General features: G+C 45.2%; 1 protein-coding gene across 1 annotated transcript in view; it reads left to right on the top strand.

Annotated features, from left to right (window-relative positions):
- LOC115115063 (piezo-type mechanosensitive ion channel component 2-like) overlaps positions 1-19398 on the top strand; it is a 321930-nt gene that overhangs the window by 95984 nt on the left and 206548 nt on the right. Inside the window, exon 9 of the mRNA XM_065013810.1 lies at positions 18450-18615. Within this exon, the coding sequence (XP_064869882.1) occupies positions 18450-18615 (166 nt within the window). The remainder of the gene's footprint in view (positions 1-18449; positions 18616-19398) is intronic.

The raw sequence follows: 19398 nt of genomic DNA, 5'->3' as shown, positions 1-19398 counted from the left end.
CAGTCTCTCTGATGTCATCTAGCGTGAGTGATGCGTTAAAAACCGTGGGCCCCAATGAGCTGATAACAGAGTCCTAGTACCAATGGCTGTGTCAGAATGGCACCCTATTCTCTATATAATGCACTACTTTAGACCAGGGCTGGCACCCTATTTCCTATATAGTGCACAACGTACAGTACAGTACACTACACTACACTACAGTACACTACGCTACAGTACAGGACAGTACAGTAGACTATACTACAGTACACCACACTACAGTACACTACAGTACACTATACTACACTACACTACAGTACAGTACACTACACCACACTACACTATACTACAGTACAGTACACTACACTACACTACAGTACAGTACAGTACAGTACACTACACTACACTACACTACACTACAGTACACTACACCACACTACAGTACACCACACTACACTACACTACACTACACTACAGTACACTACACTACAGTACACTACAGTACACCACACTACAGTACACTACACTACAGTACACTATACGACAGCACACTACAGTACAGTACAGTACACTACAGTACACCACACTACACCACAGTACACTACAGTACACTATACTACAGTACACTATAGTACACTATACTGCAGTACACTATACTACACTACACTACAGTTCACTATACTACAGTACACTACAGTACACCACAGTACACCACACTACACTACACTATACTACAGTACACTATACTACACCCACTACACTGCAGTACACTACACTACAGTACACTATACTACAGTACAGTACAGTACACTATACTACACTACAGTACAGTACTCTACCCTACACTACACTACAGTACACTATACTACAGTACAATACAGTACGCTACACTATACTTCAGTACAGTACACTACACTATACTACAGTACAGTACACTACACTATACTTCAGTACAGTACAGTACACTACACTACACTATACTACAGTACAGTACAGTACAGTACAGTACACTATACTACAGTACAGTACAGTACACTATACTTCAGTACAGTACAGTAGAGTACAGTACAGTAGAGTACACTACACTATACTACACTACCGTACACTACACTACACTATATACTTCAGTACAGTACAGTACAGTAGAGTACACTACACTATACTACACTACAGTACACTACACTATACTTCAGTACAGTACAGTACACTACCATGCACTATACTACAGTACAGTACTCTACCCTACACCCAGCCCTCCGTGTCCTAGCCTACCAGGGAAACTCACCCACCCCCTCAATAAGTGCTTTGCAGTCCTGGGTTCAAATAATATTTGACATTTTTCAAATACTGTTACGTTTACTCTAGTCTTCCTGGAGTACCATATGGGTGTGGTTTGGAATTTCCCGACAATTCTATTGGTTCCATTGCGCAAGCTAAGCTGAATCATGCCCATATAAAGTATTTGAAATGGTTATGAATACTATTTGAACCCAGGTCTGGTATAGTGTTGTTTGGTCCCCATGATACAATAGGCTAACATCTCCGGCTCCTGTGGGAGTCCTAATTGTGTGTGTTGACAGAGGCCTGGCCTTGCTGCCTGGCTGACTGAGTGAAGGGTGGTGACAGACTTAGTTTTCACATCGCTTCCTGCCTCCTCAGCTTACAATAGACCAATCTGGAGTGAAATGCCCCTAGCTACAGATCTAGGATCAGCTTTACCTCCCCCAAACCTTACCCTAACCATTAGTGTGGGGAAACACTAGGGGATATTTTCCAACCCTACACTACAATAGACCAATCCTCTTCCTCTGATTCCTTCCCACGTGAACACTGGTGCACTTCATGGGTTTAAAAAAAAAGACGGATTGGTGTGAAGGGATATGAATGTTTAGTTACAAACAAATCACATTGTTTTTTAATATATCGGTTTGAAAAGGGAGAGAGAGAACGTGTGCACACTTCAGGGAGAAAAGGGGGAGGAAGGGAGTGGGACACTCAGGTCATGTGACCTGCTATTACCAGCGGCAGGAAGTAGCGTGGAGGTGGTGAGGCGGTATAGCTGGCGGTAACTCGTATTCCACAGGGGGCTGCATCTCAATACTCTAGAGTGACTTCATCTCCTTGTCTCCTGTCCTTCATCTGCATTGACGTAACAGAACTGGGCAGGTGAAAGGAGTTATGACTGTGTATGACCCCCCCGACACTTTTACATAAAGCTCCTGTCTGCGCTAAGGATGATGTATTCGTGAATTATACGTTTCAATTACCGGGAATAATTCATATTTATCCAGGGAGTTCTGGGAAATGTAAAAAAAATAATAATATTGGAGGTGTCCATTTCAAGTGTTTAAAACCGAGATATGCCAGGGTTCTCCCCAAATAAGAGAGGGGGGAGCTCTGCGTCACCTTGTCGGCTTGTCTTGTATTGTAGTAACGATCTAAGTAACTGTCTTTTGGTGGCCAATGACATTGTTATGAATAGGCCGTTCATAAATTCAGAGCGTTACCGTGTTCCTCTTCTTCCTCTTCTTCCTCTTCTTCCTCGATGAACGATGAATGCACTGACTGTGAAGTCGTTCTGGATAATAGCATCTGCTAAAACAGACCTATATCCATCCTGCCCTGCCTCTAGACCCAAACTGTTACAGACCTATATCCATCCTGCCCTGCCTCTAGACCCAAACTGTTACAGACCTATATCCATCCTGCCCTGCCTCTAGACCCAAACTGTTACAGACCTATATCCATCCTGCCTCTAGACCCAAACTGTTACAGACCTATATCCATCCTGCCCTGCCTCTAGACCCAAACTGTTACAGACCTATATCCATCCTGCCCTGCCTCTAGACCCAAACTGTTACAGACCTATATCCATCCTGCCCTGCCTCTAGACCCAAACTGTTACAGACCTATATCTATCCTGCCCTGCCTCTAGACCCAAACTGTTACAGACCTATATCCATCCTGCCTCTAGACCCAAACTGTTACAGACCTATATCCATCCTGCCCTGCCTCTAGACCCAAACTGCTACAGACCTATATCCATCCTGCCCTGCCTCTAGACCCAAACTGTTACAGACCTATATCCATCCTGCCCTGCCTCTAGACCCAAACTGTTACAGACCTATATCCATCCTGCCCTGCCTCTAGACCCAAACTGTTACAGACCTATATCCATCCTGCCCTGCCTCTAGACCCAAACTGTTACAGACCTATATCCATCCTGTCCTGCCTCTAGACCCAAACTGTTACAGACCTATATCCATCCTGCCCTGCCTCTAGACCCAAACTGTTACAGACCTATATCCATCCTACCCTGCCTCTAGACCCAAACTGTTACAGACCTATATCCATCCTGCCCTGCCTCTAGACCCAAACTGTTACAGACCTATATCCATCCTGTCCTGCCTCTAGACCCAAACTGTTACAGACCTATATCCATCCTGCCCTGCCTCTAGACCCAAACTGTTACAGACCTATATCCATCCTGCCCTGCCTCTAGACCCAAACTGTTACAGACCTATATCCATCCTGCCCTGCCTCTAGACCCAAACTGTTACAGACCTATATCCATCCTGCCCTGCCTCTAGACCCAAACTGTTACAGACCTATATCCATCCTGTCCTGCCTCTAGACCCAAACTGTTACAGACCTATATCCATCCTGCCCTGCCTCTAGACCCAAACTGTTACAGACCTATATCCATCCTGTCCTGTCTCTAGACCCAAACTGTTACAGACCTATATCCATCCTGCCCTGCCTCTAGACCCAAACTGTTACAGACCTATATCCATCCTGCCTCTAGACCCAAACTGTTACAGACCTATATCCATCCTGCCCTGCCTCTAGACCCAAACTGTTACAGACCTATATCCATCCTGCCCTGCCTCTAGACCCAAACTGTTACAGACCTATATCCATCCTGCCCTGCCTCTAGACCCAAACTGTTACAGACCTATATCCATCCTACCCTGCCCTGCCTCTAGACCCAAACTGTTACAGACCTATATCCATCCTGCCCTGCCTCTAGACCCAAACTGTTACAGACCTATATCCATCCTGCCCTGCCTCTAGACCCAAACTGTTACAGACCTATATCCATCCTGCCCTGCCTCTAGACCCAAACTGTTACAGACCTATATCCATCCTGCCCTGCCTCTAGACCCAAACTGTTACAGACCTATATCCATCCTGCCCTGCCTCTAGACCCAAACTGTTACAGACCTATATCCATCCTGTCCTGCCTCTAGACACAAACTGTTACAGACCTGTATCCATCCTGTCCTGCCTCTAGACCCAAACTGTTACAGACCTATATCCATCCTGCCCTGCCTCTAGACCCAAACTGTTACAGACCTATATCCATCCTGCCCTGCCTCTAGACCCAAACTGTTACAGACCTATATCCATCCTGCCCTGCCTCTAGACCCAAACTGTTACAGACCTATATCCATCCTGCCCTGCCTCTAGACCCAAACTGTTACAGACCTATATCCATCCTGCCCTGCCTCTAGACCCAAACTGTTACAGACCTATATCCATCCTGCCCTGCCTCTAGACCCAAACTGTTACAGACCTATATCCATCCTGTCCTGCCTCTAGACACAAACTGTTACAGACCTGTATCCATCCTGTCCTGCCTCTAGACCCAAACTGTTACAGACCTATATCCATCCTGTCCTGCCTCTAGACCCAAACTGTTACAGACCTATATCCATCCTGCCCTGCCTCTAGACCCAAACTGTTACAGACCTATATCCATCCTGTCCTGCCTCTAGACCCAAACTGTTACAGACCTATATCTATCCTGCCCTGCCTCTAGACCCAAACTGTTACAGACCTATATCCATCCTGTCCTGCCTCTAGACCCAAACTGTTACAGACCTATATCCATCCTGTCCTGCCTCTAGACCCAAACTGGTATAGACCTATAACCATCATGCCCTGCCCTGCCTCTAGACCCAAACTGTTACAGACCTATATCCATCCTGTCCTGCCTCTAGACCCAAACTGTTACAGACCTATATCTATCCTGCCCTGCCTCTAGACCCAAACTGTTACAGACCTATATCCATCCTGTCCTGCCTCTAGACCCAAACTGTTACAGACCTATATCCATCCTACCCTGCCTCTAGACCCAAACTGTTACAGACCTATATCCATCCTGTCCTGCCTCTAGACCCAAACTGTTACAGACCTATATCCATCCTGTCCTGCCTCTAGACCCAAACTGTTACAGACCTATATCCATCCTGTCCTGCCTCTAGACCCAAACTGTTACAGACCTATATCTATCCTGCCCTGCCTCTAGACCCAAACTGTTACAGACCTATATCCATCCTGTCCTGCCTCTAGACCCAAACTGTTACAGACCTATATCTATCCTGCCCTGCCTCTAGACCCAAACTGCTATAGACCTATAACCATCCTGCCCTGCCTCTAGACCCAAACTGCTACAGACCTATATCTATTCTACCCTGCCTCTAGACCCAAACTGCTACAGACCTATATCTATTCTACCCTGCCTCTAGACCCAAACTGCTACAGACCTATATCCATCCTACCCTGCCTCTAGACCCAAACTGTTACAGACCTATATCCATCCTGTCCTGCCTCTAGACCCAAACTGTTACAGACCTATATCCATCCTGCCCTGCCTCTAGACCCAAACTGTTACAGACCTATATCCATCCTGTCCTGCCTCTAGACCCAAACTGTTACAGACCTATATCCATCCTGTCCTGCCTCTAGACCCAAACTGTTACAGACCTATATCCATCCTGCCCTGCCTCTAGACCCAAACTGTTACAGACCTATATCCATCCTGTCCTGCCTCTAGACCCAAACTGTTACAGACCTATATCTATCCTGCCCTGCCTCTAGACCCAAACTGTTACAGACCTATATCCATCCTGTCCTGCCTCTAGACCCAAACTGTTACAGACCTATATCCATCCTGTCCTGCCTCTAGACCCAAACTGGTATAGACCTATAACCATCATGCCCTGCCCTGCCTCTAGACCCAAACTGTTACAGACCTATATCCATCCTGTCCTGCCTCTAGACCCAAACTGTTACAGACCTATATCTATCCTGCCCTGCCTCTAGACCCAAACTGTTACAGACCTATATCCATCCTGTCCTGCCTCTAGACCCAAACTGTTACAGACCTATATCCATCCTACCCTGCCTCTAGACCCAAACTGTTACAGACCTATATCCATCCTGTCCTGCCTCTAGACCCAAACTGTTACAGACCTATATCCATCCTGTCCTGCCTCTAGACCCAAACTGTTACAGACCTATATCCATCCTGTCCTGCCTCTAGACCCAAACTGTTACAGACCTATATCTATCCTGCCCTGCCTCTAGACCCAAACTGTTACAGACCTATATCCATCCTGTCCTGCCTCTAGACCCAAACTGTTACAGACCTATATCCATCCTGTCCTGCCTCTAGACCCAAACTGTTATAGACCTATAACCATCCTGCCCTGCCCTGCCTCTAGACCCAAACTGTTACAGACCTATATCCATCCTGCCCTGCCTCTAGACCCAAACTGTTACAGACCTATATCCATCCTGCCCTGCCTCTAGACCCAAACTGCTACAGACCTATATCCATCCTACCCTGCCTCTAGACCCAAACTGTTACAGACCTATATCTATTCTACCCTGCCTCTAGACCACGGATATCTAATTAGCATAATGCAAAATATCCCCATTTAAAATCTGTCAGTTTAAACTGGAGATATGTGTTGTTTTCCACTGAATGCGTCTCAATCCACCTCATCTGCTGATGTCGCACTTCCACTTCTGAGGTCAAAGGTGACAGAGCCAGAGCGGTGTTTGTCAGACCGTGAGACATCTCGAAAATTGGTCTTCTCACAAAATAACCTTTTGTAGCGTCCGAACGGTTTGGCCCCACAAACGATGACCTCTAATTATGAAAGATGAGACGAACACGGTGGTGTTCTCCGTTTTGCTCAAAGCGTCTTGGGACACTTTTAAAGTCGGGTTATATCTGATCTGTCGACGTCTTTTAACTTCAGGGGCGTTTGAACCGGCATCGTTCCGCTCCAGTGGAAAGGTGAGTCTCTCAGTAGGACTCTCCGCAAGCCTCACAAGACTAGTCTGAAGGTAGGACTCTCCGCAAGCCTCACAAGACTAGTCTGAAGGTAGGACTCTCCGCAAGCCTCACAAGACTAGTCTGAAGGTAGGACTCTCCGCAAGCCTCACAAGACTAGTCTGAAGGTAGGACTCTCCGCAAGCCTCACAAGACTAGTCTGAAGGTAGGACTCTCCGCAAGCCTCACAAGACTAGTCTGAAGGTAGGACTCTCCGCAAGCCTCACAAGACTAGTCTGAAGGTAGGACTCTCCGCAAGCCTCACAAGACTAGTCTGAAGGTAGGACTCTCCGCAAGCCTCACAAGACTAGTCTCTCAGTAGGACACCCGCAAGCCTCACAAGACTAGTCTGAAGGTAGGACTCTCCGCAAACTCTTCGCAGATCGATACCTTAAAGGGTTAAAAAAAACTCCTAATCAAATACTGATCCTCGGTATGACCATTTTTAAAACAATCCCATATGTTAGTTTAGAATAACACCCCCCCCCCCCCACCCCCTGCTTACACTCTAGAGGGTTTTACTATCACAGTATCTTAACAGGGACTAACTGTTTTAGAAAATATAATATCCATATCTACTCTCATACCATTTGTTGTTCACACATTCTCTACCGACACTCTCATATTGGCAGTACTAGACAGAGCAGGGGAGCTCACATATTGGCAGTACTAGACAGAGCAGAGAAGCTCTCATATTAACAGCAGTACTAGACAGAGTAGAGGAGCTCTCATATTAACAGCAGTACTAGACAGAGCAGAGGAGCTCTCATATTGGCAGTACTAGACAGAGCAGAGAAGCTCTCATATTAACAGCAGTACTAGACAGAGCAGAGGAGCTCTCATATTGGCAGTACTAGACAGAGCAGAGAAGCTCTCATATTAACAGCAGTACTAGACAGAGCAGAGGAGCTCTCATATGGGCAGTACTAGACAGAGGAGAGGAGCTCTCATATTAACAGCAGTACTAGACAGAGGAGAGGAGCTCTCATATTAACAGCAGTACTAGACAGAGTAGAGGAGCTCTCATATTAACAGCAGTACTAGACAGAGCAGAGGAGCTCTCATATTAACAGCAGTACTAGACAGAGCATTAACAGGAGTACTAGACAGAGGAGAGAAGCTCTCATATTAACAGCAGTACTAGACAGAGCAGAGGAGCTCTCAGAGGAGCTCTATTAACAGCAGTACTAGACAGAGGAGAGGAGCTCTCATATTAACAGCAGTACAGAGCAGAGGAGACAGCAGTACTAGACAGAGAGAGCTCTCTCAGAGAGCTCTCATAGCAGTACTAGACAGAGAGGCAGTACTAGACAGAGCAGAGGAGCTCTCATATTAACAGCAGTACTAGACAGAGGAGAGAAGCTCTCATATTAACAGCAGTACTAGACAGAGTAGAGGAGCTCTCATATGGGCAGTACTAGACAGAGCAGAGGAGCTCTCATATTAACAGCAGTACTAGACAGAGTAGAGGAGCTCTCATATTGACAGCAGTACTAGACAGAGCAGAGGAGCTCTCATATTGACAGCAGTACTAGACAGAGGAGAGGAGCTCTCATATTGGCAGTACTAGACAGAGTAGAGGAGCTCTCATATGGGCAGTACTAGACAGAGGAGAGAAGCTCTCATATTAACAGCAGTACTAGACAGAGCAGAGGAGCTCTCATATTAACAGCAGTACTAGACAGAGCAGAGGAGCTCTCATATTAACAGCAGTACTAGACAGAGCAGAGGAGCTCTCATATTAACAGCAGTACTAGACAGAGTAGAGAAGCTCTCATATTAACAGCAGTACTAGACAGAGCAGAGAAGCTCTCATATTAACAGCAGTACTAGACAGAGTAGAGAAGCTCTCATATTAACAGCAGTACTAGACAGAGCAGAGAAGCTCTCATATTAACAGCAGTACTAGACAGAGTAGAGAAGCTCTCATATTAACAGCAGTACTAGACAGAGCAGAGAAGCTCTCATATTAACAGTACAGACTAGACAGAGTAGACAGAGAAGCTCTCATATTAACAGCAGTACTAGACAGAGCAGAGAAGCTCTCATATTAACAGCAGTACTAGACAGAGTAGAGAAGCTCTCATATTAACAGCAGTACTAGACAAAGTAGAGAATCTCTCATATTAACAGCAGTACTAGACAGAGGAGAGGAGCTCTCATATGGGCAGTACTATACAGAGCAGAGGAGCTCTCATATTAACAGCAGTACTAGACAGAGCAGAGGAGCTCTCATATTGGCAGTACTAGACAGAGGAGAGAAGCTCTCATATGGGCAGTACTAGACAGAGCAGAGAAGCTCTCATATTGGGCAGTACTAGCAGTACTAGACAGAGTAGAGGAGCTCTCATATGGGCAGTACTAGAGGAGAGGAGCTCTCATATTAACAGCAGTACTAGACAGACAGAGAGCAGAGGAGCTCTCATATTAACAGCAGTACTAGACAGAGCAGAGGAGCTCTCATATTAACAGCAGTACTAGACAGAGCAGAGAGAGCTCTCATATTAACAGCAGTACTAGACAGAGCAGAGAAGCTCTCATATTAACAGCAGTACTAGACAGAGCAGAGGAGCTCTCATATTAACAGCAGTACTAGACAGAGTACTAGACAGAGGAGAGAGCTCTCATATTAACAGCAGTACTAGACAGAGAGAGAAGCTCTCATATTAACAGCAGTACTAGACAGAGCAGAGAGAAGCTCTCATATTGGCAGTACTAGACAGAGCAGAGGAGCTCTCATATTGGCAGTACTAGACAGGCAGTACTAGTACTAGACAGAGCAGAGAAGCTCTCATATTAACAGCAGTACTAGACAGAGCAGAGAGAAGCTCTCATATTAACAGCAGTACTAGACAGAGGAGAGAAGCTCTCATATTAACAGCAGTACTAGACAGAGCAGAGGAGCTCTCATATTGGCAGTACTAGACAGAGCAGAGGAGCTCTCATATTAACAGCAGTACTAGACAGAGCAGAGGAGCTCTCATATTGGCAGTACTAGACAGAGCAGAGGAGCTCTCATATGGGCAGTACAGCAGTACTAGAGCTCTCATATTAACAGCAGAGCTCTCATATTAACAGAGGAGCTCTCATATTAACAGCAGTACTAGACAGAGGAGAGGAGCTCTCATATTAACAGCAGTACTAGACAGAGTAGAGGAGCTCTCATATTAACAGACAGTACTAGACAGAGACAGAGAGGAGCTCTCATATTGGCAGTACTAGACAGAGTAGAGGAGCTCTCATATTAACTAGCAGTACTAGACAGAGTAGAGGAGCTCTACAGTACTAGACAGAGTAGAGGAAGCTCTCATATGGGCAGTACTAGACAGAGCAGAGAAGCTCTCATATTAACAGCAGTACTAGACAGAGTAGAGAAGCTCTCATATTAACAGCAGTACTAGACAGAGCAGAGAAGCTCTCATATTAACAGCAGTACTAGACAGCTCTCATATGGGCAGCAGAGGAGCTCTCATATTAACAGCAGTACTAACATATGGGCAGTACTAGACAGAGCAGAGAAGCTCTCATATTATGGGCAGTACTAGACAGAGCAGAGAAGCTCTCATATGGGCAGTACTAGACAGAGTAGAGGAGCTCTCATATGGGCAGTACAAGACAGAGTAGAGGAGCTCTCATATGGGCAGTACTAGACAGAGCAGAGAAGCTCTCATATGGGCAGTACTAGACAGAGTAGAGGAGCTCTCATATGGGCAGTACTAGACAGAGCAGAGGAGCTCTCATATTAACAGCAGTACTAGACAGAGCAGAGGAGCTCTCATATTAACAGCAGTACTAGACAGAGCAGAGAAGCTCTCATATTAACAGCAGTACTAGACAGAGCAGAGGAGCTCTCATATTAACAGCAGTACTAGACAGAGCAGAGAAGCTCTCATATTAACAGCAGTACTAGACAGAGCAGAGGAGCTCTCATATTAACAGCAGTACTAGACAGAGCAGAGGAGCTCTCATATTAACAGCAGTACTAGACAGAGGAGAGGAGCTCTCATATTGGCAGTACTAGACAGAGTAGAGAAGCTCTCATATTGGCAGTACTAGACAGAGTAGAGGAGCTCTCATATTGACAGTACTAGACAGAGGAGAGGAGCTCTCATATTGGCAGTACTAGACAGAGTAGAGAAGCTCTCATATTGGCAGTACTAGACAGAGTAGAGGAGCTCTCATATTGGCAGTACTAGACAGAGTAGAGAAGCTCTCATATGGGCAGTACTAGACAGAGCAGAGAAGCTCTCATATTAACAGCAGTACTAGACAGAGCAGAGGAGCTCTCATATTGGCAGTACTAGACAGAGGAGAGAAGCTCTCATATTGGCAGTACTAGACAGAGGAGAGGAGCTCTCATATTGGCAGTACTAGACAGAGGAGAGAAGCTCTCATATTGGCAGTACTAGACAGAGGAGAGAAGCTCTCATATTGGCAGTACTAGACAGAGGAGAGGAGCTCTCATATTAACAGCAGTACTAGACAGAGCAGAGAAGCTCTCATATTAACAGCAGTACTAGACAGAGCAGAGAAGCTCTCATAACAGCAGTACTAGACAGAGGAGAGGAGCTCTCATATTGGCAGTACTAGACAGAGTAGAGGAGCTCTCATATTAACAGCAGTACTAGACAGAGGAGAGAAGCTCTCATATTAACAGCAGTACTAGACAGAGGAGAGGAGCTCTCATATTAACAGCAGTACTAGACAGAGGAGAGAAGCTCTCATATTAACAGCAGTACTAGACAGAGAGAGGAGCTCTCATATTAACAGCAGTACTAGACAGAGGAGAGGAGCTCTCATATTAACAGCAGTACTAGACAGAGCAGAGGAGCTCTCATATTAACAGCAGTACTAGACAGAGCAGAGAAGCTCTCATATTAACAGCAGTACTAGACAGAGTAGAGGAGCTCTCATATGGGCAGTACTAGACAGAGCAGAGTAGCTCTCATATTAACAGCAGTACTAGACAGAGTAGAGAAGCTCTCATATGGGCAGTACTAGACAGAGTAGAGAAGCTCTCATATGGGCAGTACTAGACAGAGCAGAGAAGCTCTCATATTAACAGCAGTACTAGACAGAGGAGAGGAGCTCTCATATTAACAGCAGTACTAGACAGAGTAGAGAAGCTCTCATATTGGCAGTACTAGACAGAGTAGAGGAGCTCTCATATTGGCAGTACTAGACAGAGAGAGAAGCTCTCATTGGCAGTACTAGACAGAGCAGAGAAGCTCTCATATTAACAGCAGTACTAGACAGAGGAGAGAAGCTCTCATATTAACAGCAGTACTAGACAGAGGAGAGAAGCTCTCATATTAACAGCAGTACTAGACAGAGGAGAGAAGCTCTCATATTAACAGCAGTACTAGACAGAGCAGAGGAGCTCTCATATTAGCAGTACTAGACAGAGTAGAGAAGCTCTCATATTGGCAGTACTAGACAGAGGAGAGGAGCTCTCATATTGGCAGTACTAGACAGAGGAGAGGAGCTCTCATATTAACAGCAGTACTAGACAGAGGAGAGAAGCTCTCATATTGGCAGTACTAGACAGAGGAGAGAAGCTCTCATATTAACAGCAGTACTAGACAGAGCAGAGGAGCTCTCATATTAACAGCAGTACTAGACAGAGTAGAGGAGCTCTCATATTAACAGCAGTACTAGACAGAGCAGAGGAGCTCTCATATTAACAGCAGTACTAGACAGAGTAGAGGAGCTCTCATATTAACAGCAGTACTAGACAGAGCAGAGGAGCTCTCATATTAACAGCAGTACTAGACAGAGGAGAGAAGCTCTCATATTAACAGCAGTACTAGACAGAGTAGAGAAGCTCTCATATTAGCAGTACTAGACAGAGCAGAGAAGCTCTCATATTAACAGCAGTACTAGACAGAGTAGAGAAGCTCTCATATGGGCAGTACTAGACAGAGCAGAGAAGCTCTCATATTAACAGCAGTACTAGACAGAGCAGAGGAGCTCTCATATTGGCAGTACTAGACAGAGCAGAGGAGCTCTCATATTAACAGCAGTACTAGACAGAGCAGAGGAGCTCTCATATTAACAGCAGTACTAGACAGAGGAGAGGAGCTCTCATATTAACAGCAGTACTAGACAGAGGAGAGAAGCTCTCATATTAACAGCAGTACTAGACAGAGCAGAGGAGCTCTCATATTAACAGCAGTACTAGACAGATTAGAGGAGCTATCATATTGGCAGTACTAGACAGAGGAGAGAAGCTCTCATATTAACAGCAGTACTAGACAGAGCAGAGGAGCTCTCATATTAACAGCAGTACTAGACAGAGGAGAGAAGCTCTCATATTAACAGCAGTACTAGACAGAGTAGAGGAGCTCTCATATTAACAGCAGTACTAGACAGAGGAGAGGAGCTCTCATATTAACAGCAGTACTAGACAGAGCAGAGGAGCTCTCATATTAACAGCAGTACTAGACAGAGTAGAGGAGCTCTCATATTAACAGCAGTACTAGACAGAGCAGAGAAGCTCTCATATTAACAGCAGTAGGAGAAACAGAGAGAAGCTCTCATATTAACAGCAGTAGGAGAAACAGAGAGAAGCTCTCATATTAACAGCAGTAGGAGAAACAGAGAGAAGCTCTCATATTAACAGCAGTAGGAGAAACACAGAGTAGCTCTCATATTAACAGCAGTAGGAGAAACACAGAGAAGCTCTCATATTAACAGCAGTAGGAGAAACAGAGAGAAGCTCTCATATTGACAGCAGTACTAGACAGAGTAGAGGAGCTCTCATATTAACAGCAGTAGGAGAAACAGAGAGAAGCTCTCATATTAACAGCAGTAGGAGAAACACAGAGGAGCGGAGGACATGTTGTAGAGGTATTCTGTCATGACGTTGACAACCTATGGATTACAGAATAGTCAGGAATGTTCCATGCGAGACGGGAGTCAGGATTTGGGGTTTCAGTGGGATTGAGACTGGATAAGAAAATAGTTTCGGCGGAAAGAAGGAGAGAAGCTCTCATATTGGCAGTACTAGACAGAGGAGAGAAGCTCTCATATTAACGGCAGTACTAGACAGAGGAGAGGAGCTCTCATATTAACAGCAGTACTAGACAGAGGAGAGGAGCTCTCATATTAACAGCAGTACTAGACAGAGCAGAGGAGCTCTCATATTAACAGCAGTACTAGACAGAGTAGAGGAGCTCTCATATTAACAGCAGTACTAGACAGAGCAGAGAAGCTCTCATATTAACAGCAGTAGGAGAAACAGAGAGAAGCTCTCATATTAACAGCAGTAGGAGAAACAGAGAGAAGCTCTCATATTAACAGCAGTAGGAGAAACAGAGAGAAGCTCTCATATTAACAGCAGTAGGAGAAACACAGAGTAGCTCTCATATTAACAGCAGTAGGAGAAACACAGAGAAGCTCTCATATTAACAGCAGTACTAGACAGAGTAGAGGAGCTCTCATATTAACAGCAGTAGGAGAAACAGAGAGAAGCTCTCATATTAACAGCAGTAGGAGAAACACAGAGGAGCGGAGGACATGTTGTAGAGGTATTCTGTCATGACGTTGACAACCTATGGATTACAGAATAGTCAGGAATGTTCCATGCGAGACGGGAGTCAGGATTTGGGGTTTCAGTGGGATTGAGACTGGATAAGAAAATAGTTTCGGCGGAAAGAAGGAGAGAAGCTCTCATATTGGCAGTACTAGACAGAGGAGAGAAGCTCTCATATTGGCAGTACTAGACAGAGGAGAGGAGCTCTCATATTGGCAGTACTAGACAGAGGAGAGAAGCTCTCATATTGGCAGTACTAGACAGAGGAGAGAAGCTCTCATATTGGCAGTACTAGACAGAGGAGAGAAGCTCTCATATTGGCAGTACTAGACAGAGGAGAGGAGCTCTCATATTGGCAGTACTAGACAGAGGAGAGAAGCTCTCATATTGGCAGTACTAGACAGAGGAGAGAAGCTCTCATATTGGCAGTACTAGACAGAGGAGAGAAGCTCTCATATTGGCAGTACTAGACAGAGGAGAGGAGCTCTCATATTGGCAGTACTAGACAGAGTAGAGGAGCTCTCATATTAACAGCAGTACTAGACAGAGGAGAGAAGCTCTCATATTAACAGCAGTACTAGACAGAGGAGAGGAGCTCTCATATTAACAGCAGTACTAGACAGAGGAGAGAAGCTCTCATATTAACAGCAGTACTAGACAGAGGAGAGGAGCTCTCATATTAACAGCAGTACTAGACAGAGGAGAGGAGCTCTCATATTAACAGCAGTACTAGACAGAGCAGAGGAGCTCTCATATTAACAGCAGTACTAGACAGAGCAGAGAAGCTCTCATATTAACAGCAGTACTAGACAGAGTAGAGGAGCTCTCATATTGGCAGTACTAGACAGAGCAGAGGAGCTCTCATATTAACAGCAGTACTAGACAGAGTAGAGAAGCTCTCATATGGGCAGTACTAGACAGAGTAGAGAAGCTCTCATATGGGCAGTACTAGACAGAGCAGAGAAGCTCTCATATTAACAGCAGTACTAGACAGAGGAGAGGAGCTCTCATATTAACAGCAGTACTAGACAGAGGAGAGGAGCTCTCATATTAACAGCAGTACTAGACAGAGTAGAGAAGCTCTCATATTGGCAGTACTAGACAGATTAGAGGAGCTCTCATATTGGCAGTACTAGACAGAGTAGAGAAGCTCTCATATGGGCAGTACTAGACAGAGCAGAGAAGCTCTCATATTAACAGCAGTACTAGACAGAGGAGAGAAGCTCTCATATTAACAGCAGTACTAGACAGAGGAGAGAAGCTCTCATATTAACAGCAGTACTAGACAGAGAGAAAGCTCTCATATTAACAGCAGTACTAGACAGAGCAGAGGAGCTCTCATATTGGCAGTACTAGACAGAGCTCTCATATTGGCAGTACTAGACAGAGGAGCTCTCATATTGGCAGTACTAGACAGAGAGAAGCTCTCAGAGGAGAGGAGCTCTCATATTGGCAGTACTAGAGAAGCTCTCATATTAACAGCAGTACTAGACAGAGGAGAGGAGCTCTCATATTAACAGCAGTACTAGACAGAGGAGAGGAGCAGCAGTACTAGACAGAGGAGAGGAGCTCTCATATTAACAGCAGTACTAGACAGAGGAGAGGAGCTCTCATATTAACAGCAGTACTAGACAGAGCAGAGGAGCTCTCATATTAACAGCAGTACTAGACAGAGCAGAGAAGCTCTCATATTAACAGCAGTACTAGACAGAGTACTAGACAGAGAGAGGAGCTCTCATATTGGCAGTACTAGACAGAGCAGAGGAGCTCTCATATTAACAGGGCAGTACTAGACAGAGACAGAGTAGAGAAGCTCTCATATGGGCAGTACTAGACAGAGCAGTACAGCAGTACTAGACAGAGGAGAGGAGCTCTCATATTAACAGCAGTACTAGACAGAGGAGAGGAGCTCTCATATTAACAGCAGTACTAGACAGAGTAGAGAAGCTCTCATATTGGCAGTACTAGACAGATTAGAGGAGCTCTCATATTGGCAGTACTAGACAGAGTAGAGAAGCTCTCATATGGGCAGTACTAGACAGAGCAGAGAAGCTCTCATATTAACAGCAGTACTAGACAGAGGAGAGAAGCTCTCATATTAACAGCAGTACTAGACAGAGGAGAGAAGCTCTCATATTAACAGCAGTACTAGACAGAGGAGAGAAGCTCTCATATTAACAGCAGTACTAGACAGAGCAGAGGAGCTCTCATATTGGCAGTACTAGACAGAGTAGAGAAGCTCTCATATTGACAGTACTAGACAGAGGAGAGGAGCTCTCATATTGGCAGTACTAGACAGAGGAGAGGAGCTCTCATATTGTATATATGTTGTAGAGGTATTCTGTCATGACGTTGACAACCTATGGATTACAGAATAGTCAGGAATGTTCCATGCGAGACGGGAGTCAGGATTTGGGGTTTCAGTGGGATTGAGACTGGATAAGAAAATAGTTTCGGCGGAAAGAAGGAGATAGAATTTTCCCTCATACCTCTCTGACTTGTTTAACAGGCTTCATGTCTGTGGGATAGAGATGCCTATCTAGTGAGTTGTGCTTAGGCCTATCAGATTTGTGACTGTCTAGAAGAGTCAAAATGACACGGTTCTTTTATAGGCTGTAGGGGTTTCAGTTCAAGGGTTTATTTACGTTGACACCGGTGGTGTCATTTATGCGCTCTTTGAATTTACGTAGACTTTGTAGGAAGTCAAGGAGAGTGCATGGTCCTCCAGCTACTGTTGCTGATCTAAGGATTCCTGTTTTATAGTTCAACCACTTTGTCTTCCATGTAACAACCTACAATTTTTTATTTTGTGTTAAATCTTAAATGTGACATTCCACTTTGAAGAGTTTTCCTCGAGACAGTCACAGGGTTCAATGGTCCCCGGTGTTAAATCCTAAATGTGACATTCCACTTTGAAGAGTTTTCCTCGAGACAGTCACAGGGTTCATGGTCCCTGGTGTAAAATCCTAGTCGGCACCTTTCTCCTCCTGGCTTTGACTGTAAGGACTGAGATCAATATTGTGTCTCGGGGAACTCAAGGTCTCTTATCAGTAATAATAATATTTAATAATATAATATAATAATATACTGCTGGTTATTGGTCGATGCACCGGCAGATCAATTCAGACCAATTTAACTCCTTATTGGGAAAAAGTCTGGACAACAAAATAGATCTACTTTAAATAATATACATTTGACCTTATAAGATATAAACAAAACATCTGTTTGCTCTGATCCTGATGTATTCTTAACAATATTTACATTTAAAGTCCTTACGTTTAAATATACTGCCGTGTGCAGTCAACATAGGCCTGCCGTAAACCGCTTGTGTTTATACATTTATTTTGACTTAAAAACTGTTCAGAACCTGTATACATGCAGTCAGTATATTGTACGACTGTATCTAACCTTTTATCTAGGTGCTATAATTCTCAATGAGATTACATCTATTTGTCAATAGAGTCCTGGTTCAATATTGTCTCTGTCTTCCTCTCTCTCTCTCTCTCTGTCTTCCTCTTCCTCTCTCTCTCTCTCTCCTCTGTCCTCTTTCTCTCTCCCTCTCTCTCTCCTCTTTCCTCTCTCCTCTTTCCTCTCTCCTCTTTCCTCTCTCTCTCTCTCTCTCTCTCTCCATCTCTCTCTCTCCATCTCTCTCTCTCTCTTTCCATCTCTCTATCTCTCTCTCTCTCTCTCTCTCTCTCTCTCTCTCTCTCTGTCCGTCCATCTCTCTCTCTCGCTTTCCATCTCTCTCTCTCTCCATCTCTCTCTCTCTTTCCATCTCTCTCTCTCTCTCTCTCTCTCTCTTTTCTCCAGTCTGTTCGGCATCTCATCCATCATCCAGACTGACTGCTCCTCCACGTGGAGGATGATAGTTAACCCTGATCTGGCCTGGTACCACTTTGTTAACCCCATTATGCTGCTGCTGCTGTACTACACCCTGGCCACTCTCATACGCCTCTGGCTCCAGGAACCTATAGAGGTAGGTAACACCCTGGTATCTCTCATACTCCTCTGGCTCCAGGAACCTATAGAGGTAGGTAACACCCTGGTATCTCTCATACTCCTCTGGCTCCAGGAACCTATAGAGGTAGGTAACACCCTGGCCACCCTCATACTCCTCTGGCTCAAGGAACCTATAGAGGTAGGTAACACCCTGGCCACCCTCATACTCCTCTGGCTCAAGGAACCTATAGAGGTAGGTAACACCCTGGCCACCCTCATACTCCTCTGGCTCAAGGAACCTATAGAGGTAGGTAACACCCTGGCCACTCTCATACTCCTCTGGCTCAAGGAACCTATAGAGGTAGGTAACACCCTGGCCACTCTCATACTCCTCTGGCTCCAGGAACCTATAGAGGTAGGTAACACCCTGGCCACTCTCATACGCCTCTGGCTCCAGGAACCTATAGAGGTAGGTAACACCCTGGTATCTCTCATACTCCTCTGGCTCCAGGAACCTATAGAGGTAGGTAACACCCTGGCCACTCTCATACTCCTCTGGCTCCAGGAACCTATAGAGGTAGGTAACACCCTGGTATCTCTCATACTCCTCTGGCTCCAGGAACCTATAGAGGTTCTGTCCTGTAGGTTCTGTCCTGTAGGTTCTGTCCTGTAGGTTCTGTCCTGTAGGTTCTGTACTGTACTTCTGGTAGAACATGGTGAAGGTAGTCACATCAAACAGACTGTAGATGTTAGATTTCCACTTGTCAATCGGACCGTGTTGGAGATTGTTCACTAGATATTAGGTAATACATCTGAGATT

Source organism: Oncorhynchus nerka, linkage group LG9b (genome assembly GCF_034236695.1).
Source record: "Oncorhynchus nerka isolate Pitt River linkage group LG9b, Oner_Uvic_2.0, whole genome shotgun sequence".
NCBI lineage: Eukaryota > Metazoa > Chordata > Actinopteri > Salmoniformes > Salmonidae > Oncorhynchus > Oncorhynchus nerka.
The sequence above is the reverse complement of the archived record's forward strand: the minus strand, read 5'-3'. Positions and strand labels throughout refer to the sequence as shown.